The 24,664-nt window shown below is 45.5% G+C and overlaps 1 protein-coding gene across 5 annotated transcripts in view; it reads right to left on the reverse strand.

Moving 5' to 3' along the window:
* Positions 1–24,664, reverse strand: part of ADGRL1 (adhesion G protein-coupled receptor L1) — a 130,752-nt gene that overhangs the window by 55,108 nt on the left and 50,980 nt on the right. For all 5 annotated transcript variants that reach the window (XM_079965877.1, XM_079965876.1, XM_079965878.1 and 2 more), the window contains exons 2-3: positions 11,269–11,414; positions 1,215–1,431 (exon numbers count right to left, since the gene is read on the reverse strand). In XM_079965877.1, coding sequence (XP_079822003.1) covers positions 1,215–1,431; positions 11,269–11,338 — 287 coding nt within the window. In that variant the 5' untranslated portion in view covers positions 11,339–11,414. The remainder of the gene's footprint in view (positions 1–1,214; positions 1,432–11,268; positions 11,415–24,664) is intronic.

Consider the following 24,664-nt stretch of genomic DNA (forward strand, 5'->3'; position numbering starts at 1 on the left):
TGTGACATAACATTAAGCTCAGGCTGTGACATGAATGTTATATTGGGAAATACATTCCCTATGCATTCCAGTGCAAATCTTTAGATGGAAAGACTCCCCTGGATGTCAGTGTGGTTTGCACACACTAAGATTAAATTAAATAAAATTTTATTGTTACCCCCTCCTTTGGCAATCCTCACAGAACTCTAGCCCAATGGTTGCCATTAATTTGATTTGAATTAATTTTATAATGAAATGATTTTAGAATGTTGTAATTATTTTACTGTTGTTAGCTGCTCTGAGCCCGGCTTTGGCTGGGGAGGGCGGGATATAAATAAAATTTTATTATTTTATTATTATTATTAAGAAAAACTTCAGAATACGCTCATCCAATGGGGTAGAGCTGCTGGTATTACCCGCCTGACAGCAACATGGATGCTGCTTACTGGGAGGGATGAGGCAGCAGCGAGGCCAGGGCTGAATGGGCATACTGGCAGAGTGAATGTCGCACTCCTGCCAATGCACCCACATGGCCCTGATACGGCTGCTGTCTTATCCCTCCTCCCCTGCGGTAAAGGGGAGGCCACTTCTGTGGCTCTGCCCCACCAGGCAAGCTGCTTCTGGAAGTCTCAAGGGAGTTGTTGATGAGGAAAGAACGAACCAGACAGTAGACTGCTGGATGGTAATCTGAGCCAGATGCAGATTGGGACAGCTAGTAATTACTGTATTTTTTGCCCTATAGGATGCACTTTTTCCCCTCCAAAAATGAAGGGGAAATGTGTGTGCGTCCTATGGGGCGAATGCAGGCTTTCGCTGAAGCCTGGAGAGCGAGAAGGGTCGGTGTGCACCGACCCCTCTCGCTCTCCAGGCTTCAGGAAGCTCTCCGCAAGCGGTGGGAGAGCTGCGCGAAGTCGCGCAGCTCTCCCACCGCTTGCGGAGAGCTGCCTGGACCCAGAAGCCTGGGGGCGCTGAGCTCAGCGTCCCCCAGGCTTCGGGCTTCGCGCAGCTCTCCCACCCCTTTGCGGAGAGCTGCCTGTTCTGGGGGCTGGGGTCAGGGGAAGCTCGGGCTTCCCCCGCCCCAGCCCCGCGCCTGGGGGTGAAATAAAATTTTTGTTCCTTATTCCCCCCCCCCCAAAAAAAACCCACACAACAGGCCTGGGAGCAATTTGAAGGTGAAGGAAATTAGGGAAGGAAAATGCGTCCTCAACCCCCCACTGAAATACAGAGTCTCTTACCTTTGGGACATGATTTTGAAGGCATCTGGAAGATAGCACTGGACATTCTCCATCTGGAAGGGATCAGCATCACAGATCTTGTCGTCCGTACGCCCATAGTTGGCATTTTCCACCATGATAACATCACTGCCTGGGCAGCGTAGCTCAATGGGGTAGCCCTCACATGCCAGTTCCCGCCGAACCAGACCAAAGGGTAAGCCAGCACGGCTTAGACCTGCTGAGATAGGAGATGAGAGGGTCAGGGCTACAGGCTTATTATGCCACTCGATCAAGCAATTCCAGTTTATCTCCTGATGGACTACCGCAATTTCCTACCAATCCTTAGGTATGCACAGCACACACCATGAGACTAAAGCATGGAAAGCAGGACTCCAGGGTTGTTTTTCCAACTCTGTAGTCTTGTACAAAGAGAACCTAGTAAATCAGGATTTCTTGTTTTTCTGTTGCATTTTCAACACATGCTGCAAGACCTATAACATGTTTATCTACTTCTGAGTCTCTGTTTTCCATGTCAATCATTGGAGAACAGCAGCAGGGATTCTGGGTTCCCTTCTACCTCCACTGTGGCATGTCTGGTGTATGTTTTGTATGTGGAAGGGTGCTTGTCCGGACACTACCCAAGAAGAGGAGAGAGAGAGAGAGAGAGAGAGAGAGAGAGAGAGAGAGAGAGAGATCTGCCCTCCCCCCCTTTGCTGAGCTGAGCTGCATATTCAGAGTAAGCTCTACAGACTTAGGCAGATGTGCCTTTAAAAACCCAGACATGTTTTTCATAAAGCTCTTGGCTCCCTGCACCACCCGTGACCCACTTTAGAGACAGCAGCTGAGGAAAGGGTCTGGGAAATGTGCTGAGAAAAATTCTTTGCAATCCTTTTGAATCCTGCAAGGTTTTGCAAGACTGGAGAGGTGGAGATGGGAAGTAAACAGGGGGGGGGGGGGGACCAACTGAGATCTGAACATGGATATTAGGGAGGTTTCTAGAAAGATTCATGGTTGAGCTTTCTGCTCATTTCTATTATGGGAAGGATATTGCACGATTGCCGGACTGAGAGCTCAGGCTCCTGGATCCCTCTGAACAAGGATGAGAAGGAGAAAAAGGACAACTGGGATCCATCCACACAGCCAGGGCCAGCCACCAACATTTTACTGCCTGAGGCAAAGCAGTAAATGCCTCACCCCCGCTAGTCAAGGGCATTTTGGCATCTGAGGCAGAAAATCCCACATGCACATCTCCCCGTCCCCCTCCCTACCAGTAAAAAATATTATTATTATTATTATTATTATTATTATTATTATGCATTAAATAACTAACAATTTGCTGCCTTTTCATGACATCCTAAATCAGCAGCCTGAAACAGCCCACTCATTCTATCTAATGGTAGAGTCAGTACAGTGGGTACAAATTAACCTATCCGTCTTTAGCAGTGCAAATCTAAGCATGTTTAACCAGATGCAAATCCCACTGAACTCAATGGAAGTTACAGCACAATACTTTACATGCCCACTCAGGAGTTCAGTGGAGCTTACGCCTAGGTAAGGAGGTGCTGGATTGCAACCGTGGCCTGTGCATTTATTTAAGATTGCGGCCTAACAACACAATCCTCTACTCAGATGTAAACCCTGTTGAATTCAATTGAGCCTAAATTGTCTCATTTTTAAAAAAATAGTTGCTCTAACAGTCCAAGAGGATCCTCCTTCTCCTTTCAAACTAGCATAAAGACTGAGTTGCAGTGTGCATGGTGTCTCCTCAGAAATCTCACACCTCACTAAAGAAAACACACTCTTTCCACTCCTTCAATTAAAAATGATGCTATTCCAAAAGAAAGTTCCCTCAAACCTCTTAACATACTGGCTGTAGAAGGGGCAGGGCTTCATCTCCCTCAGCTTTTCCACCTCAGTGTTGGCAGTTCCATGTTGGCGAAGTCAAGGCATGGATGGGGGCTTGTTTCCCTGGCAAATGCTCAAAAGCTCAGAGTGGTTAACTGAGCACAGCTGTGAGGGGAGTGAATGTAAAGGAGGCTGGAGGGAATCAGGAAGCTGCTCTGTGCTCTATCCTGGCCTCTCCTCATCACCCGCTTACATGGAATGGGGCTTCCACATGCTCCGCCTCCTATGAAGGATCCTGCCCCATCCTGGACTAAGCTTTCTACTGTGGAGGGAACAGCAGGAGTACCAGCAAGTGAGTTGGAGGGAATGGTAGGAAACAGGAAACTAGGTAGACAGAAAACAAGGGCAGGAAACCCAGTGGCAGGAGTGAGCAGAAGGAGACGGTGGGGTGTCTGTGCCAGTCAGCTGTCTTTGATGATTCGCCACCTGAGACAAAAAAGTCTTAGGGCCAGGCTTCCCTACAGCTGAGTCTTTGAGATTGAAGAATAGTGATGTGACTGTTTATGGTCACTGCATGCTACAAACATCAGTTTGGGAAGGACAGCTACCTGCAACGACTGCATTATGGTTTCCTACAACCCTAGTAGTATGTTCCCCAGCTACAATTTGAGCTGGCTGAAAAATGCATACTTAATGGCCTACTGCTGTCTCTGCCCCACTCCCAACCACTGCATTTATCTATCCACATGGCTCCCTCCTCATGCTAAACTGGGAAGAAATGCCCCCCTCATTTTCTAGGAGCAATGCCTGCAATAGAAGCAGCAGCAGCACCACACCCCTCATTCACTATTAACCAAGGGGCTGAAGTAGCAGGGCCTGGAACCTGACAGAAGGACCAAGATGGCAGTGAAACAGCAGCCACATACCTGGACAGCATAGGTGTGAACTGGCAACTATGTTCAGGCTGTCTGGCATGCCTTTCAGGAACAATGCCCTGAGACAAACGTTCAATTTGGCCTGTGTTCCATTTGCTTTGACGTGTTCTTTCTGCCATTATAATCTGTGTGACATTGGGTAGCACATCAGCTTTGCCTCTCCCAAATGGGGACAGTGGGGAGGATGTACACCCAATGTACACTGCTAGAAGAAAACTGTAAGGGGAGTCGCTCGGTTGTATGTGTGGGTACACCTAAGCCTTCCTTGCGGGCTTCACATAGCCTCTTAGCTTGTCGCAGCTAATCAGCCAAGAGACCTGTACCTTCAGCTGCAAAGGGCAAGAGTCAGAGCCCCTAGTGGGGAACATACATTAGTGGCACTCAGGGCTTTAAAGGCAGGCTAGAGAGGGGACTGGGAAGCAAGCATGTCATAGCTGCTCTTTGTGTAATTTTTCCTTCCCCCTTGCTGGGTTAATGGAAGGACCCTGTGGAGGGAGTCTGTAATTAAACCATTAGCTGAGTAACTAACTAGTAACAGCCCGAGTGCTGGTGGTTGTTTCAGGCGGTGTTGGTGGGGGAGCCCAGCAGACAACAGAAGGTACGAGCTGAGAGAGCAAGAAAGGGCAGCCGAGAGTGGATATGTGAATGGAGGACAGCAAATGTAGAAGGGACAGCAGACCTTGGCAGTAAGTATTGTAGAAACCAAAATACGGCTGCCAAAAGCCATGGATTTCCCACACTGGCAGCCTCAGGATAGGCTCATGAACAAAGCCCCAAGAGTCTCCCAGCTGCACCTGGATGTGTTTGCAACGAGCTGGGGCTATGGCACCTATTTGGTTTCAGGGCAGACAGCTGGTTGCAGCTAATTGTAGGTGTGATCCGACTTTCCTAAACATATTGAGTAATTCACAGGGGCACAGAGTTGCGGGGGAAAGCTTTGCTTCCAGCTCCTTATTTTATTAGCTGCCACAGCTCCCAACCTCTTGCTTCTTCTCAATAGGGTCTGAAGAGGACAATGACATTATATCCCCTCTATGCCCTTTTATCAGTTGTCGGTCTGTCTGCTCCTCCACACACCACTCCACTTTAGCAGCTGGGCAAACCTGGCTATTCTTGGGACTGAGGAGGTAAGTTTACTTTGGAAAGTACCAAGACAGATTCCTTGTATGTGGACACACTGAAGCACGTGAACGTGAGCAGGTACTCGCTTGGTGTTAAATAAGGATCAGGCAGACTCAGCAATGGAGAATAAGGTGAAGTTTATTGCCAGGCAATAAGGACCCAGTTTGGAATCTCTTCCAAAAGGAACTGGGACCCCGATTGACAGAAATCCAGAGGTCTTTATACCTGAGCAGATCACAGCAAATCATAGATCATGAGACAACCATGAGACAGTCACGATATTGCCAGCGAAAATTAGCCAATTAGCAAGCTTCTTGCCATGCTTCCAGCTCCTGGTCAAGCACTGGTCAAGCACTGAGTTCTAGTTCTGTTTTCCGATGCTTGCAGTGACGCTCTGTCTAACCTCTCCCCTAGTTATGACAGGACAGGGAGTTTGGAGATTTTGTGGTTTTGCTCTTCCTGTTCTGTGGATTAATTTAGCCTGTATCTGAGGGGATTTTGTACCAGAATCTCTGATTCACGTCTTCCCCTTGTCCAGGGTACACGGATGTTTGCAGGGGAAAGGTCGGCTCCTAATTTTGCTGTTTGAAGCAGTATGCAGTTAGCTAAGGCACAGCTTCCCTTTGATTCAAAATGGATTATAAAATACTGTAAGCCCTGATTATGTGTGAGCATATATGAATATATTGATTTCTGATAACTTCCCCTGAATAGCATAGGGGTAGCCCTTCTTCCTTGCCTCAACACGAAGGAAGGGACCAAGGGACATGTGTCCCTAGTGGAACTGGGCAGAGGGGATGGTGGAGAAACTGCAATTATCAGGGGTAAAATATTTAACACCTAAAGCATAAACCTCCTACTCAGACTGAAGGAGATGCTCTTACAATGGGCAATTATCAGCTACTATGCCCACTGATTCTCAATGGTGGATTACAGGAATCTTGCAAACAGGTATACCAGGCAGGCAGCACTGGATGGCAGAAGCAATTTGGAATTTAGCAGGATAAAAGAATAAAATAATGGGAATGAAAAGATTTCTTTTCAATATGTTTCAGAATGACCAGCCCAGTGCTCCTCCTGGGGTACCAGTGGCCTCTTCATCCTGGCTCTAACCACGTAAGCAGGAACATGAATATATGGCTGTCTACTGATGGGCATCATGATGGGCATTAGGCCCTCCCTACCCAAACTGTCAAGCTCAGCCATACAATGAACCATGGGTTAGTGCAGAAAACTGGCTTTGTTTAAAGCCACCCCCTGCCTATTGAAACCCATGTGGCTGATGCTTTGAAGCTGGACCCAAGTGCTATGCAGTTGCCCTAGGAAGGGAACACAAAGGGGCCTGAGAGATGAAACGCCAGAAGCAGCAGCCACAATAGTGCCTTGAAGTGGGAAGCATGGGACAGAAAAGCACTGATTAAAGAGAGGCCAGGTGCATTATGGGAGATTCACCAGTGACTTTGACTGCTAGAGCTTCCTGCTGAAAGAAGGAGGGAGATCAAACACTCCTCTCATACAGCAATCTCCAATAGTATGGCCAGGTACAATGTGGGCATGGGTAGAAAATGTGGGGATGAATGTGAGGAACAAGAACCCTGGTTGGATATTAAGTGTACCAGTGTTAACATGTTCTCTGCAGTCTTACAGTGCTTCAGAAGTATTTTTCTACACATTTATGATTTCATTATTTAGTTACCTGTGCCTGGAAGGCTCTAGGTAGGTAGAAATTATGAATATACAGAGACCTCAAACTGAAGTGCTTTCATCTTTTGGGAAGATGGATAGATCAACAACAACAACAACGTGATCTAAAAGACTTCAACAGATCTTGGAACGGCCTTAACAAATTGTGCCTATCATATGTAAAAGGCCAAATTCTCTACAATGGGCATTAAGATAAAAAAATAATGCTTCCTTGAGTTCGCCATCAAAAGGCTGAGGCTAGACAGCAAAGGCATGTAGAAAAGCAGACCCATAGCTTGTGAATATTCCACATTTTGCAACTGCACTGTCCAGGCACAGATATTGCTGCTGAACTCAAATGCCAGCATGTTCACAATCTCCAAGTTACAGAGATCAAGAGCTATTTTAGCAGAGTCTACTCTCTCCAAACCCAGGGGTGGTAAGATAAATGCACCCAGGCATGAATAAGGAAGCTGAGTCTAAATCAAATCGTTGATTTATGTGTATGAGCTCCCACCACTGATAAACTTATAACATTCAGGTTGAACAGAGACCCAAGAGCTTAGTATGATCTAGGATCCAGGCCACAGAACTATAGGCAATCACCTTAGTTACATAAAACAAGGTCACTTCACTTCCCACAATCCTCTTCATTTCTTGACTACATCCAAATGCACTGTAGTGCAAGGCTAGTTGGCAAAGGCAATTTATGTAAGTCATGAGGAGCAGAAGAAAAGAATGTGGAGCAAGCAAATATGTGCAAATTTGCACAATCCATATAGATCCTCATAGGATTCAGATTGTATTTGTGCATTTTTTGCAATCTTTTCTTTTTTAAAAAAGCATAGAATATACAAAATTTTGGCCTTCCCCTCACGAATTTTTAAACTCTTCCCTGTACCTTTGTCGCAGCATTAGTTTGAGCTTCTTCAGAAAGACTTCTTTAAATTTCTTTGCATTTTTAAGCACTGTTTATATGTGCTAGGGCTTTGCACATTTGAGTTTAAGGTGGCCTATGGTAGGATACATAGATTAGTTGAGAGATTATGGGTGTGGTCGTGCTATTCTCACATGAGTGTAGATAGCTGTGCCTAAGTACAGCTGCCTTCTAGTGGGTACAATAGGCAGTACTCAATTGCCCATCTGCCTGCCAACCAAAATATCAGGTCAAACCAAAAAGGAAGCTGGCAGTTTTGTGTCTTCCCTTGGGATGCAGCCTGGTAGGCTAACAGTCTATGAAACCCCAGTGTTTTTCCTTGGTGAAGGAGATACTTGGATCTGAAAGACTAGTGAAAGGCCAAAGCTAAGCACACCCTTTCATTGCATATCAAAATTGCCTCTAATGCAAGAGACTCAAGACCTCCAACCAACACCATTTTCTTCCATGTCAGATTCACCCAGACTAAAATCAGAATGTGGGACAGATGGCGCTGTATGGATCCGCTTAAAAAAAAAAGTCCATCCCCTTACCCGCCCCCCAAAAAACCCCTTAGAGGTGGCAAAGTATTGGGAGACATCTGCTCTCAAGGGGGTGGGGATAAGTCATTAGTTCCTGGCATTGTATAAAATTGGTACTAACATCTTGTACACTGGCTGGAAATGGTTTCTTAGAACTAATGTTACATCTGCAAAATCTCCAAAGAGGGTTGCAACTTGTCCCTTTTTAAAAGGCACATCTGTGATTCTGGAGCATTCCATTCTCAAAGAAAATGATGAACGTTCTGTTTTTAAAAATGAACTGACCACCTTCAATGCTAATTCACATGTGACCAGTCCCTGTTAACAAATTCTTCTTCCTCCTGGGCTGCACCTACAGTCAACATTTCCTGTCCAGCAAAACTAAACAGGACAAGCTGAGGCTGACAAATTTATGCCAGGAATGCAACCATATACCCAAAGGGTTAAGAGGCAAATGGTTTCACTGCATAGAATGCTGTGGCTGAGTGTCTATGACCGAAAGATATATGGAATCAGAAAGCTGGAAAGGTAAAAAAGGCTATATAGTCCCAACATTCTGCCCAAATGCAGGAACTTCTATCTACGTGCCCCAGTCTCATTCCTATCATTCTGCTCTGAATGGTGCCCTACAAAGCAATAGCTAGTGAACCCCACAGACCAGGGGTGGGGAACCTCCAGCCCGCAGGCAAAACATGATCCTGCAAAGGAACAACTGGGAGCTTAAAGAAGCTTCCTGATAGTTCCTTTGCTGGAGGTCATATCCCTCCCAACACTGCTCTGTGCAGCAACTTCTTTCCACCTCCAACATCTGAGGTAGAAAGGAGAAGCACAAGGAGGCTTGCAAAGCATATGGCTGGCAACACCCCTTGTGCAGAGGTTCTCAATCTTCAGGTTTTGACAGGTGGCCTTTATATGATGTTATAATTATGTAATGTGATTGACAGGTGGGTTGCCCCTGTCAAAGCTGCCCCGCAAAGGCTCCCCACTCCTGTCACGAACCATGTGCTTGCAGAACAAATAGCTCATGACAATTCAAGCAAGTAAGCCAAGCTATGCACTGAACAAGGCAAGGGAAAGGAAATGAAAGGAAGAAGTGGCTCACTCGGTTTCTGACTGGGGGTAAGATTGCTTGAAAATGTAAATATATTACAAAGTAACTGGGGGAGGCTTTTGAAGGTAGGAGTTATGTGGGATATTGTTGAAGGAAATTAAGAAAATTGGGGTGGGAGTGGAAACTACGGATTTATTTGGTCTGGGGAATTGACTTGCTTTGAGACCCCAAGTGTTCTTGCTTTGTACTTGTGACACAGCTGGACAGCAAGTCACATTGAAATTGGTGGCACTTGCTTTTGAGGCAATAGCATGTATAAGATGGTGGTGAATTTTATTATTATTTATTACTTTATGTACCACTTACAATTCAAGATGGCTGCACCAGTAAGATGCATTTAGGATCAGGATGCACAAGTAATTGCTCATGGGTAAATGCAACAAAAAACCTCCCCAAAAACCCCAAAGTGCAGGGAGGGCAAAGCATGCAACCTCCCCACAGGACAGACAGTAGCTTATGGCAAATACTTAATTTTTAAAAAATTTAAATTTGTATACAGCCCTTCATCTGAAGATCACAGGGTGGTTCACAAGATAAAAATACAAAATGCAAACACAAAATACATAATAAAACAAGAGCAAAACCGATCAATAACCCCACTTCCACTTATATTTAGACTTGCCTCAGTTTGTGTTTTGGAGGCCCATATATTTGACCCTCTAGAGGCAGACGGCTTAGTAGTGTGGATTATGTTTGATCCGCCTGATGATCAGAAATAAAATGTTCCCTAAAAGGCAATTCAGGTGATGTTCCAAGATACTCTGACCCTTGACTAGGGAAAAGGGAGAGGCACGATTTGCTGAGATGCTGCTTATCAACATTTAGCAGCTGCTCTGAAGACAGAGCAGACAGGTGGGTCACCTTTAGTGAGATGCATTGTATTTCATAAATTATGACAGATATTTTGAAATCTGCATTTAATATGCATATGAATTTTCTCTCCCCCACTTCCTTTTGCAATGGGTAAGTAGCCACACTACAGTGACAGCTCTCCGACAAAAGCTGTAGCAGCTTCAGATTATGTGTGTCAGGTGGTGAACCTTTTTCAGCCTGAGGGCTGCCTTCCTTTATAGGCAAACTTCTGGGGAGAAACATGCCCACTGGTGGGTTGGGACAGAGGCAAAAAGTGGGCGGAGCAAAGGTCGTGTCTCTTTACCTATGTACAGTAGGCCATATTCCAGCCACATAAAAGTCTGAGACTTCTATACAGCCCACATTGCTCTCCATCCAGACAAGGAAGAGGCAATTTCACCTTTCAAGGATGCATTCCTGCCAGGAAAAGGCCCTCAAGACGAATGTAGTGCAGGTGTGGCTTGAGGAAGGGCTAAGGCTTGAGGAGAGACTTGAGGCTCATAGAGATTGCTGGAGGGCCACATTCGACCCCCTGTTTTACATGGTTCCTAATTTTAACTTGTTCATATCATGTCCTACTCCAAAACTTCAGGAAGAATCCGATCAAGATTCACAAGCACACCAAAATATAGCCAGTCATAATCCCAGGGTTCCTTCTGCACTTTCAGGGGCATTGCCCTCTACTTATTGGGAAGGTTTAACATGAAGCACTTTTTGGTTACGCACCAATATATATCTATGACAAGGCCAGGAATTGTAATTGCAAAGCACCGTACATTTCTAAATAAAGTACTTCTGTTTCCAGTACTTAATTAGAAAATATTTTGACATGCTCAACAGAAGCAGTTAAATACTGTTCTAAAAATTATCTTACTGCTTATTCTGGAAAAAAATAAAAGTTTTATTCTGGGAACTGCAGGATTGCTCACTTCTATTTTGTATCAAATGAGAGTTCTGGTTGTTTTCTCCTGGCCTTGCTGTGGCAGCAAGACAAAAGCTTATGACTCAATTAATCACAAGGCCTGGACTCACTAAGGAAGAAGCCTTGCCTTCCAAGGGCTCCCCTTACCTTGGGTAGCTGAGGTGACAAGGACAGTGGTGATGCAGAGACTCCAGAGGGCATGGATGAGCCGGGCCATGCTGCACTCGATGCTGGAGCTGTCAGCAACCTGGAGCCACTCTGGTCATCCCAGAGTGGAGGACACAACAGCAGGCCTGGTGGAAGAAAGAAGAGGAGTCTTGAGTCTGGTTAGCAGCAGAAGCAGTTTACCCTCTGCCCTTACTTTGCCCCAAGTAAAAGTCACAACTCTTCTGCATTGTCTTCCCTGCTCTAGGACCCATATGTTGTTGTCCCAATCAGCCCACCACCACTCAGTGTATTTCCTAGGAAGCCCCTACAGCTCAACTCATCTACCTATGCCCATACAATCATGGAAGCCTTTTCTCTAGAAGAGGGGGTTCTAACAGAAAGGGGCATAAGGTGATGAAGTTGTCACTTCCCTCAAAAAGTATAAATCATTTAAATTTTAAAGGAAGGGAATTATTTATATATCAGTTATTATCTGCCCTTCACTGTAAGGCCCCAGAACAGGAAACAACAGAATATACAGTTATAAAAACAAAAGTTTTTTTTTCTTTGAAAAGAATTGCAACTAAGTAAAACTGTTCCAGTCAAAACCAAAAGAGGTGGGTCTCACAAAACAAAATACTTTTAACTGTCAAAGGCCAGGGTAAATAGGTTCATTTTTGGCATGCAACAGGAGCTGCAAAACAGACCTGCCCAAAGCTGTGTCCCTATTCCTGTTCTGCGCTGTACCTTAAAACCCAGAGTCCTCCATACCCAGGCTCTGTTCAGGTACTCCCCTTACCCCCACTAATTTTAGGAGCTGGTAAACACACACACACACACACACACACACACACACACACACACACACAAAAAAAAAAAAAAAAAAACACCGACTGCAGCCAGTGGCGTAGCGTGGGTTGTCAGCACCCGGGGCAAGGCAAGTAATTTGCGCCCCCTAACCCGTGGATTTGCGCCCCCTAACCCTAACCCCCAGATGTTGCGCCCGGTGCGGCCGGCCCCCCCTGCACCCCCCACGCTACGCCACTGACTGCAGCATAGTAGCAGCTGTTTCATCATGCATGAAAAGTACAACCACTTTGGTGGTGCATCATTCTCAGTGCCCTTGCTGAAATGGCTCCCAACCATATAGATGTGAAGGCATCCTCCACTCTAATCCTACCCTACTTTTCTCAGAGCCCCACTTACCCTGCAGCTGCAGCCCGCCTCTCTATGCTTGCAATGTCTGCAAAGCCATGTACACTTTCCCACACGAGCAACAATGACGTCCACTATGAACTGGGGCTCATTTAAACCAAGACAACAGAGAGATGGAGACAGAAATATGATGCCCTTTCTGGAATTTTCCAAAGTAATGGCTTCAAAAACTTTGTATTAAAGCCAGCCTTGCTGCAAAGTTACACAAGCCTACATACAGTACAACCCTTTCAGTCCAAGAAAGGGAAGCACAAATACTTGGCGTGAACATGCAAAGAGCTGCACAGGAACAGTAAAGAACCAATGGAAGTTTATGATTGCAACATGAAAGGGGTGGCCTATCTAGAGGGGGTATGCCTTGGGAAGGAGGTATGGCTTCAGGAGAGTTCAGAGGACTGGCTAGAGAGGGCCTGAGGTTCCCCACCCGGGCCTAAAACACTGGACCCAATGAGTGATCATTGGAGCCAGGGCAGGAGGAGGTTAATGACCACTAGGCCCATCAGGGCAGTGTTTAAAGCGGGGGGCACAATTCAAATCACCCTGACAGCTACACTTACATTCTTACTAGTTCAGGAAAATAACACTGCCTTGTTAACCATAAAAAGGCATTTTTGTTACTAATTTTAATACAGTGTTTTCCAAGCCTATTCTCTATCAACTTGTTTTCTCTTGGAACACTGCAGCCCTTCTTTTTGTGCCCAACAGTGCTTTCTTTTTCCTCTAACATGACTTTGTCTCTGTCTGCCTGTCTGTCTCTCTGCCGCTCCCTCTCAAAGCTATGCTCAGTCCTCTTGTTCCTCAACCCTCTCTCTGCACTCCTTCTGAAAATTTGCGTCCCTGGACAAAACAACAGTGCTTCCAGGAAGCGTTCCCCCCACCCCCCTCCATGGAATATGGAGATACACTTCTGTGTGCAGAAGCTTCATTATTTCTTCTATTGCTATTTATTTGTCACTTTCCTCACAAAGGTGACCCAAAGAGACTTACATTATAACTGTTGTTCATCTGTTCTAGATTTTATGAAATGGTTTGTCTACCTGTTTGTTTGTTTGTTTGTTTGTTATCTTATTTGTTTGGACACCTCTTGAGATATAATCGCCAAACTTGGCATGAGGGTTCCCAAGATAAGAGCAGCTGTCTTCATCATAGTTTGGACGCAGGGTGCCATTTTGAATCAAGATGGTGGACCAAAATGTGACTTGGGCATGAGTTCGCCTGATTTTTGCTGTGATGAGTCCAAACTCAGAAATCACAGTACCCATTTTTAAATCACTCTTTTTTTGGGGGGGGAGGGCTTCTATCATCCTCCATGAACTATGTCTAAATTCTTTTTAAAGCTATCTAAGATAATGGCATCCATCACAACTTGCGGCTGTGAACCTCACAGGTTAATTGAACAAACACTTCCTTTTATCTGTTCTGAATCTCCCGCCAATCAATTTCATTGGGTGACTCCCAAATTCAACTATGATGTGGAAACCTATTACTTTCGCCACACCATAATTTTCTAAACTTCTATAAGGTCCCCCTTCGTCATCTTTTTTCTTTTTTCTAAACGGAAAAAACCAAACAACCCCAGACACTTGAGCTATCATAGGAAAGAGGTTCTGATCCCTTGGTCATTTGGCTTTTCATTTTCAGTTCCATTATCTTTGTTTGAGACGAATGACCAGAAGTAAGCACAGTATTTCAAGTTTGACAGTACCACAGATTTAGACATTATGATACTTGCTATTTTATTTTCAATCTCTTTTCCTTGTAATTTCCAATATGGAATTTGCCTTTTTCACAATTGGTGCAGCTTAAGTTTATGTTTCTCTTTCCTGCAAAGTCATGGTTAGTTCATGTGTTGTAAAGGACTAGGATTTTTTTTAATCCCATTGTGCATAACTTTTCATTAACTTATATTCAGTGTTACATGCCAATGTCCATCCACCCAGTTTAGAGACATCCTTTTGGATTCTCCACCCCCTCAGTCTGTCTGGGATCCTACCATCCTGAATAATTTGGTATATTCCATGGTTGCTACCTCACTTGTGACTCCAGATAATTTTTGGAAGGTTGAAATCCCCCTTTTTTTTCCCTGCACCCCAAAGTACACATTCTGCACCATATCTGTAACTCCTTTTTTCATTGAGCATCTGTTGTTGTGTTTCTGTCAACTTCCCCTACTTTTCTACTCCTTGTTGAGTTTTGTTGTAACAATATATACTGCTAGCAATTCACACATTGAGGGAACATCAGACGCAGGCAGGCTGAGCCATGCAGGACTGCAACATGATGGAAAAAGTGGTACCAATTCCATCATGTGGCTCTGAATCCAGGGAGGAGAACAGCAACACAAAATATGATCTGTGCATTCTCCCATCACCACCAGTGGTGGGCCTGCATAGGCCATGGTTGCTTCCATAGGCCTCAAACAGGCTTTTGGAATCTCCCCCAGGGCCACATTCTGGCCTTGCGGCCTTATGCTCTGCAGGCCCAATCTTAATACAGAATTCAGCAATGGCAGCAAACGCTTTAAACTTACTATGCATGGTTATCTTTCCCCTCATAACTAGCACATAACCCAGTGGGATAAGTCAGCACTGGAGAGCACTGAGTATAGAGTGAGCCTAGCATGCATTATCCTTGGAAGTACTGAGGTCATACTGAAATAAAGGAAGAAATGTTCATCACCCTCCACGCTAATAAGTTGGAGACAGAAATCAGAAGCCCCAGCTCACACTTTCTTGCATGAATACTGAACAGTGGTCCTCTTTCATCAAAGGCTGTGAGTCTAAATCTCATGTGAGGTGGATATTGCTCTGGCCACTTGGCTACCTACGTTGCCATGGAAACGGGCCTGAAATCCAGTGTGCCCACAGCCAGAAGGCCTTTCTGGTGCTGTTTCAGTCAAAGGGAAATATTAAAGTGACACTTGATCAGTGCCTACCCAAGGCTCATATATTTCTCCTGCCCCATACCCCTGGGATGTGAAATTCAATGTGTGGTGATAACAGAGGGCAGGAACCAGGCGTGTTCCAGCTCTGGGGGGAATGGCATATAGAGAGATGTTTTGCTCCATTATTGGGCTGTCCTGTAGTCTCTATTTACCAAAAGAAGGGTGTAAACATGGGATTAAGTATTTTTGACACAGAAGAAACAACAACCCACTCCCCAGCCATAATCCCCATAGCCAAACCTGATAACAGGCCCCTGCTGGCAGACAGATGCTCTGACAGCTGCTACTCGCCCCCCAGCTGAGCTACAATGGGGCCTTTGCTGAATTAAACACAATAGCTTCTCCATCTTCTGGCCCACCCCCTGTGCTCTGACCCACAATGCCAATTTCATTTGTAGGTTAAGGACAAGGAAATGTCCACTCATAATGGGAATGTGTACACTGTATTGCCAAGCTAAGAAAAATATCCACTGCCTTGTACAGGAATTTTTGGTTTGCACAGCTTGACCTGAAAGAGGAATGACATCTTGTGGGAGTGTCAGGGAAAAGGCTTGGGAACCAGATTTCAGAGAAGTGGGGATAGGAGATGTCAGGACTCCTGGGGTCTATACACCAGACCCGGCCCATCCCAAGTTGTCTGCACACACCCTCTGTGTTTTGTGTTCTGCATATGTGATATGAAAAAGCATGTCACTTTTCCAGAGGGAGCCACAATGAAGGACTCTGCATTTTAAATGAAATGCAAGGGAACAAGAAAACATAAAATAAAAGTGCTGTTTCCAGTAGTCCCTGCCTCCCATGCCCCCTGCTGTTGAATTCTCCCTAGTGCTGCAGATGGGTGCTTGCAATCACAGCAGGAGGAGTGTTTCCCCCTGAGCATTTTGACTCCTGCAAGTTTCCCCAACTTGGAAGGGGCTGCTGACAGCTACTGCACAGAGGGAAGAGAGATACAGCTGTCCCACTCTTGGCTTCCTTGCCTGGGTCTCTGGCAACGAGACAGTGATTCCCCATGGAAGCTGAGGGCACAACATGAGCAAGCAGTTGTAAATTTCCTCATAGAATAAAAGAGTATGGCTTTAGCTCAGAGCAGGACAAGAGATGGGGTGAAATAGGACCATATATATCACAGCCAGGGAACACTGTGTCCTGAACAAGAGCCATTCTCTCCATGTTCCCTACACTGCCCAAATTTAATATGGGATGCAGGCAGAGCAACGGCTGATGCAAAAATAATCCCCACTTCAGTGGCACCTTCCATACTCCATTGCAGTGACTAATAACATCTTGGACTAATAAAACTGCAAATGGGTCTCCAGCCTGAGAAAGCCTGCTATGAAGGGGCACAACGGAGGCTCAAGGAGGCAGGACCATACAAAAACAAGCATTCATTAACAACAACTGTGCAAAATATACAATACAGAAGCTCAAGCTAAACTTTTGCAGCACAATGTATTCTACTACACCTTGCCCACAGGAGACTACATCTTTTTAAAATTATGCAATGGATGAGAATGCCCACCACTCTCCCTGTTTCCCAAACAGTCTCTTGACTGAGGCCTCATATACTCATATAGATTTTTACTCTGTAAGACTGGTAATACACCATGGGTGGGGCTACCTTCTTATCAGGATTGTAGGTACAATAGTTATAACCTGTATGGCAGAGTTGGCTAACTTCTGCACAAATTTTGGCAGTGGCAAAAAAAGGGGGAGACAATTAAAGCGGGCACAGAAATCTGGTAGGCAGAGAAGATACAAAATGAACTACATATGAGGTGTGAGGGGGCCACACCAACCATTGGTGCGCAGCCTCCAGGAGGTTTGGTCCAGGATGAACGTGGCCCTCAGGCTAAAAAAAGGTTAGCTGCATGGTGTAGAACAGTGTTTCTGTGATCAAATTGGTTCACATACTATCAGTGTTGACAGAAGAGCACCATGTAACCATGCTTACTGGTATTTATTCCTGTAAGGGAGCGTGTCCACAACCAACCAGTGACTCTGATTGTCATCAGTATTCAATAACTGTTAGCATTCTTATGACCATGTACCATGTGGAGTTAGCACTTACCCAATTTACTACTCTGGAAAGAAGTATTATTGATCATCATGATGGCCACAATTTGTGCAGCACTTTTATTAAAGTGCAGAGCACTTTATAAACTTTTTTGTTCACTCCCATTTGAATATACAATCAATAAGGAAAATACCTGCAGCTGCATCTGGTTCGTGCCTCTCTCAGGCCTGGTCCCCCTTTTCCCTACCTCACATCATCATTCCCTTGCTTCTTGCAACACAATACTCCCCAGCAATTGTGTCAGCACAAACTGATGGGAGAGATTATCCCCTGCAGAGCCTTTCATGTTAATTTCCTGCTTCACCATGCAAACTGACCCAAAGAATCCCAGTTTAAGCTAGAGATTTAACAAGCAGGCTGAAAGATGCCCCCATGTTGCCCCTTCCCACTATTGAGAGAATGCTGTCCAACTCCAGCCTCAGCAGGGTCCCATGTCTTTGTCCTGCAGCACTTCACCTTGTTTGCTCTGGGCTTTGTGAAGCAGGGCCAGGAGTACGCTTCCCCAGGCAGGGCTGTGTGCATTAAAGACACTTCAAAAACCCTCCCTAATTATGGATTTATCATCTCTCCACAAGGCTGCTCTCTCACTCTTTCTCTCTTGGGAAAAGACGCCGCTTCTTAAGAAACTGCCTAATTACATCTAAAACTGCCAAATTATTGCATTACCCCCAAGAGGGCGGCGATGTACATATCTCTGTAATGTACACCAGGGTGAGACAGCAGCCAGATGTAGGCCTGGAAGAGATTATTACACAAGGGAAGCAAAAGGGCATTTGTAGCGTGTCTGTAGCTGGCGCAGTGTGATCCAGTGACTGAACACTGGAGTTGGAACAAAAACAATGGGCCTTTAATTCTCAGATTTGGAAGATGAGTAGGGTCTGGATGGAGAAAGCAGAAAAAGGCTCGGTAGGAAGATGGACCTACGGATGCGATGCCTGTTTATTGCTGCATGACCATTAGGAAAGCCTTCTCTCTCCCCATCTTGCAGACAGCAGGCTCAAGCCATTTGCTTTCCATGATACAGCCCTTGCAAGGAAGTCCCTGGGAGGAGAGGGGGAAAGCATAGCTCAGTGACAGAGCACATGCTTTGCACATAGAAGGTCCCAATCCCAGGCAAAGAACAAAGTAAAGAGGACTAGGTAGCAGATGATCAAAAAGGCCTTTGACCGGGACCCCTGAGAGCTGCTGCCGTTCAAAGCAGACAACGCTGGCCTAGATGGGCAAATATTTTTAAAGGCAGGGGCTTATGTTCCAAAGCATGACTGAAAAGGCAGCAGCATGTGAAGAGACCTCTTTGCTTTCAAGTCTCAAGTTCTTAGACAGCTCTGTAGGCAGCAAAGGGTCCCAGAACAGGAATTCAGTTGGCCTCTCTCTCCAGCTTGGTTGGCAGCTCAGCCTCAGCTACCATGTTTGGAGCACCTGTCTAGCCCAATACCTATTTCCACAAAGGATTAGCATCCTCTCTTTTTACATCCCTTATCCAATCTAACTTCAGTGGGGGTATTTAAGCAGAGGCTGGACAGCCACCTGTCATGGATACTGTAGCAGCTCCCTGCACTGCAGGTCCTGTGCTGAGGAATGGGCTGGAGTAGATGTCCTCCCCAGCCTCTTCCAGCACTATAATTCTATGTGACTTGGTGCCTCTGCAATCTAGTCATGAGCCTACCACTGATCACCTGTTAGGTCAATTGCCCACGTTGTCTAAATAAAAGGTGGCGATAATGCTGGGTGGCTTCTCCACACTTTGCCACGAGGTCAATCAATTTCCATTTTAATGAAAAATCTCCTATGCAGGCCATGCTAGAGTCACAATACGGTGCAGTCAATGTGGGGGAGCTGAGTTGTGCTGCTTATCGGGAGTAGATCCCAAGGCTCGTGATACAGTTACCTTGCTGAAGCTAAGCAGCTCTTGAAACTGTTCAGTACTTTGGTGCCTGTGCACACTGCCTTGATTTACTCCATCATGGAAGAAAAGCAGGAGATAAATATCACATGTGCTCGCCATAGGTACAATCACATTTCATTGCTCCAAACTGCAGCAGTGACCCACAACCCAAGCAAAGAACTGCATTTCCCCTGCAACTTTGGAGCTGCAAGAAAATCTTCTTTCTTTTTTGGTGATCCCTCATAGACTAATAAGATTGTCTTCCATGAACATGGTCATAACAGTGAGTCTGTAAGTGACTGTGGGGGCCAATTCTGGATCCACACGTCCTTCCACGGTGGGGACATAGGTTTCCAGGCAGGAGTTGATCATGGTAAGGGTTTGCCTTCCTCTTAGCTTGTTTCTCCTTTTCATCCTGAGTTTGTGCTTCTTCAAAGTCCATGTCAGCTTTGGTAAAGGCTGTTCTCCAATTGGAGCGCTCGCAGGTCAGTTTCCCCACTGTTGGTGTTTATACTACAATTTTAAAGATTTGCCTTGAGGGAGTCTTTAAACCTCTTTTGTTGACCACCAGCATTAAGTTTGGAATAGAGTAGTTGCTTTGGAAGACGATAATTAGGCATCCGAAAAACATGACCAGTCCAACGAAGTTGATGTTGAAGAATCATTGCTTCGACGCTAGTGATCTTTGCTTCTTCCAGTACACTGACATTTGTTTGCCTGTCTTCCCAAGCGATATATAAAAAATTTTCAGAGACACCATTGATGGAATCTTTTGAGGAGTTGGAGATGGTGTTTATAAGTGGTCCATGTTTCACAAGCATACAGTGAGGTTGGTAGTACAATAGCTTTGTAAACAAGCATTTTGGTTTCCCTGCAAATGGAGCTCCAATAAAATGTATTATCCTTGAAAGAAAGCTGCTTCCCAGTAGGAAGATAGTTGTGTTCTGTGTATCAAATGAACTACCACTGCACATTGGTTGTGGAATAAACTGATCAAAGTCCTACCTTCAACCTATTTATTCAAGCTGGAAACTATTTTGTGCACAGAATGGCTCCATTTTGAAAGCAAAACCTGGCAGTAGAGGATATTCATGTTTTAAATATCAACCTGCTACCATAAAAGCACTGATATATTGTGGTTCTATGGCTAGCATTGTTTTAGGACTATGCTTAGAAGCAGCAAGTTAACTCAGCTGTCATATTTGATTCTTCAAATGGCTGCATTACGTTTCTAATTTGGGGAAAATGGGGAAAGATACAACAAACTAATTATTAAGCACCCTTAAAGTCATTTAACAGGGGGACAATATTTTCCCCATTCTGTCAAGTCTCACCTCCCCCTTATAGTCTACTTTAGAACAACAGCAACTCACAATGGCCCGAGCAAAGAGCTGCAGAAAAAAGAGAGAGAAAAAGACAGTCCTCTGGAATGCTAGCTGAGGCCAGCTCCAGTGGATTTATTGGCATTCAGAAGTCTGGATTCCTCTTCCAAATACAAAGGTGCCCTGGCAACTCCTGGCATTAAGCTGCTTCCCCCTCGGTGTGTCCTGTGCTTTGCATAAGGAGAATCACAGTTTTTATTAGGAGGAAATACAGAGCCCTCACGGACAGACAGCTGGCACAGAACTCAGGGTTTCTGCATTCCCTCCCCAGCTGCGGAAGAAAAACAGGAGAAACTGGTACAGTACGGCGCGTGTATTCTTGCTGCAATACATGGCTATTTCCTCAGCTTGCAACTCATTCAATTCACCTCGCCGTTCAGCATCTGAGGCCACTTTCCGAAATGACACCAGGGGCCTTTCAAGATGATTGAAACCCCCACATTTTATACTTACTGCTGCCAACAGCAGCTGGTGCAGAGGTGTGCTGGGAGGTAACAGGCCACTGCGACTTGCGAGGACCCACCATCACGTGCGAGATGCAAGGCTGCAGGGGTGGGGCAGCACTCCACATGCTTCACTTACTCATTCATTCATTCATTATTTAAAACTATTTTAAAAATGTAAATAGCTGCCGACTGGGTAGCAGTGCTCTGCACCAGCTGCTGTCAGTGCCCATGACCAGCCTGGATGCTCTTAGCCAGTCCGCAGTCCTGCACACTGTGACTTTGGCCTCCCCCTGACTCCACGGCCATCTTGCATCATCTCTTGCCAGAAAGAGCACTGGCTCCTCTCCCAGTGGAAGCCTCTACCTGACTCTTGCCTCCTGCCCAGCACATCACTGGGTTGGCCAGCACCACCCCAAGTGCTATTGTTTCGGCAACAGCAGTGCTTTATCCATAGTGTAGGTGGCAATAATTGTGGGGTCGGGAGGGGGAATCTCCCCCCCCCCCAAGCAAAGGGAGATACACGCTTCAGCACAAGAATAGGGTGATTGACAACAAAATTAGGATTAAGACAAAGCTGTATTTCCAAATAGCAGAACATTGCAATAAAGGACAACATTGATGGTCAGCACAAATTTGTTCTTTGCTTTTCAGGAGTAACAGAAAAGCTCCCAGGCCATGGGAGCAGCTGGAGAATGTTCAGCCTAAAGGATATATGAAATAATTTCAGCTGTGAGGTAGAGAGTCAGGACACATGTCACAACCTGAACCCAGCAGGTGTCCATGATTTTCAGGCAACCTCATTCTGCACTAAGCTCACATAATGACTGCAGTGGGTAGAACGCTGGGATGAGGACCAAGGAAGCCTAAGCTCGCATCTCCACTTAGCTATGAGGATAAAACTGTGGGGCAGGCATGTACTCAGCCCCAACTTCTTAGATGGGCAGGATTTGCACATCAAATTTGCAAATGACATCAAACTGGGAGCAGCAGCTTATGCCGCAGCAGAAGGCAGAATCAGGATTCAAGATGACCTAAACAGATTGGAGAACTGGGCCCAAACTAACAAAATGAATTTTAATAGGGACAAATGTAAGGTTCTGCAAATGTAAGGTTCCGTGGTTGAAGTACACACACACACTTTTTATGTTCTTATAGTCTGCCATTTTGTCCAAACCAGCAAATTGAGCTTGCCCTGGAAACCAGGATTAGAAATCAGGGGTTGATCCTGGTTTGCAGCAAGGAGAGGATAAGTGATAGTTTGATGATTCAGACAAAATGGCAAACTAACTCCAAAGCTTGTCTCAGCCTTGTGTTATCCATTAGGAAGGGGCACTTGGCAGAACAAGGAGGGGAAGTCACCATGGCATTGTTGGTGAGTGCTTTTGCGGATGGCAGTGGAGAAAATACAGCCACTGTCTATATTTAAATAGATGAGCCTATGCAAATGAGCAGTGGCTGCAGATGCTCTCTCCTTCTTCCCCTCCCACAAGAGTAGTGACATTTTGTACTCCTATAGAGTCCCTTCAGGGCAGGGAAGTGTTGTTTTCCCCACATCACACGATACATTCTCCACCCTTTCTATGCAAAAGAAAAAAGAAATTTAAAAACCCCATTCATCTACTCACCTGTTAAGTTTGCATACTACAATGATCCCAGGCTGCCTCTCTGCATATCCAGTCTTCCTGCTCTAGACAAACTGAGCTCTTTTAATCACACTTATTTAAATCCTCTAAAACCCTTTAATCATTTTTGGCAACTTCTCTATATTTCCTCTCACTTGATTACAGTTTTGTCTCCCCCACATTGGGACCCTGGATTGTCCCCAGAGTCTCACAGATGGGACATGTGCCTCTCACCTGATGGAGAGATATAAAGCTGCCTTTTTATCTCAAAGTAGAGTGATTACTAGAAAAGTATCTCATCCCACCCCCAGCCCTTCATTCATTCCCTGAAAGCAGGTCGTGCCCTAGAGCCAATTTTAACAAAATGTGTTTGGGGACAGATCTAGGAACAATATGGGTGCTTCCTGAATATTGAAGAGTATTGTGGCTTCAGAACAGTAAGACAGGAGCAAGGAATCTGTGGTTCTCTAGTTGCTGGACCACAAGTCCCACCATCTCTGACCATTGGCCATACCGAACCAACGGAGGCCCTCTAACATCTGGAGGGCCTCGGGTTCCTCATCCCTGAAATAAGCAATTAAGGCAGGCTCCTACCAGATTAGGGATGTGGGTGGTGCTGTGGGTTAAACCACAGAGCCTAGGACTTGCTGATCAGAAGGTCAGCAGTTCGAATCCCCGCAACGGGGTGAGCGCCCGTTGCTCGGTCCCAGCTCCTGCCAACCTAGCAGTTTGAAAGCACAAAGTTCAAGTAGATAAATAGGTACCGCTCTGGCGGGAAGGTAAATGGCGTTTCTGTGTGCTGCTCTGGCTGTACGCCGGCTCCCTCGGCCAATAAAGCGAGATGAGCGCCGCAACCCCAGAGTCGGCCATGACTGCACCTAATGGTCAGGGGTCCCTTTACCTTTTACCTACCAGATTCAGTATTTACAAATTGTAATTGAGAAGCACAAAGCACAGAAGGGAATAGGAAAAAATGTGACAACCGAGGAGGGGGGCAGAGAGGAACCTAAAATCCACATTTGAAAATATTTGAATATAATTTTATATAAAATGTATTGAGGGGAATATTCACAGAAGCTTAGCTGAGGGGGGAAATACAGATTCATTTGGGATAGTCTGCACCAGGAACTAATTGGACTGTCTCTCTAAGAGATAACCACACAAACACCCAGTTCAGAGAGATGTCCATGTTGCTGAAAAACTCTAGCCTCTCTCCATTCTCTGCCACAGTGGAAACACGGTGACCCTAAGAAGGTGTTTTTGTCCTCGACTACCTGGATTGGGAGAACTTTGGGGCAGAGACTACCTTTGGTTCTGCATTTGCTCACTGCCTAGCACAGCAGGGCCCTGAGCACAAACAGGGTTGCTCTGTAATAGAAACAGTAATGTCACCATCATGCTGGGACTAATTCTCGCTCCTTCTGACTCTATTTGCACGGGGCTGTGCATGGATCAATATAAGCCAATGCACTTGCCAGCTGATAAATTATCCTCACACAGCTTAGAGCCACGGCTAAGGTGTAACCCTTTATCTACCTGGCATGTAGGTCTGAAATTGGATGCAGGTCATCAAGCCTTTAGAAAGGAGATAAGGCTTCAAAGTAAAGGCAGATCAGAGAATCAACCACCAACAGTTGTCATCCACAGAGTACTGGGTTTCCTCAAGCTGTGCTTTCCAGCCTTGCTGGATTTCACTGGGCAATACAAGGGAGCAAGAGGAAAACAAGCAGGCCAGAGCTTAGCTCTTAGTTGTTACCTGTCGATAGAATAGGGACACTGACATCAGGGTATATGGAGAAAGGTCTCCCCCACCCCACCCACTGCAATG

Source organism: Podarcis cretensis (genome assembly GCF_951804945.1).
Source record: "Podarcis cretensis genome assembly, chromosome: 2".
NCBI classification, from domain to species: domain Eukaryota; kingdom Metazoa; phylum Chordata; class Lepidosauria; order Squamata; family Lacertidae; genus Podarcis; species Podarcis cretensis.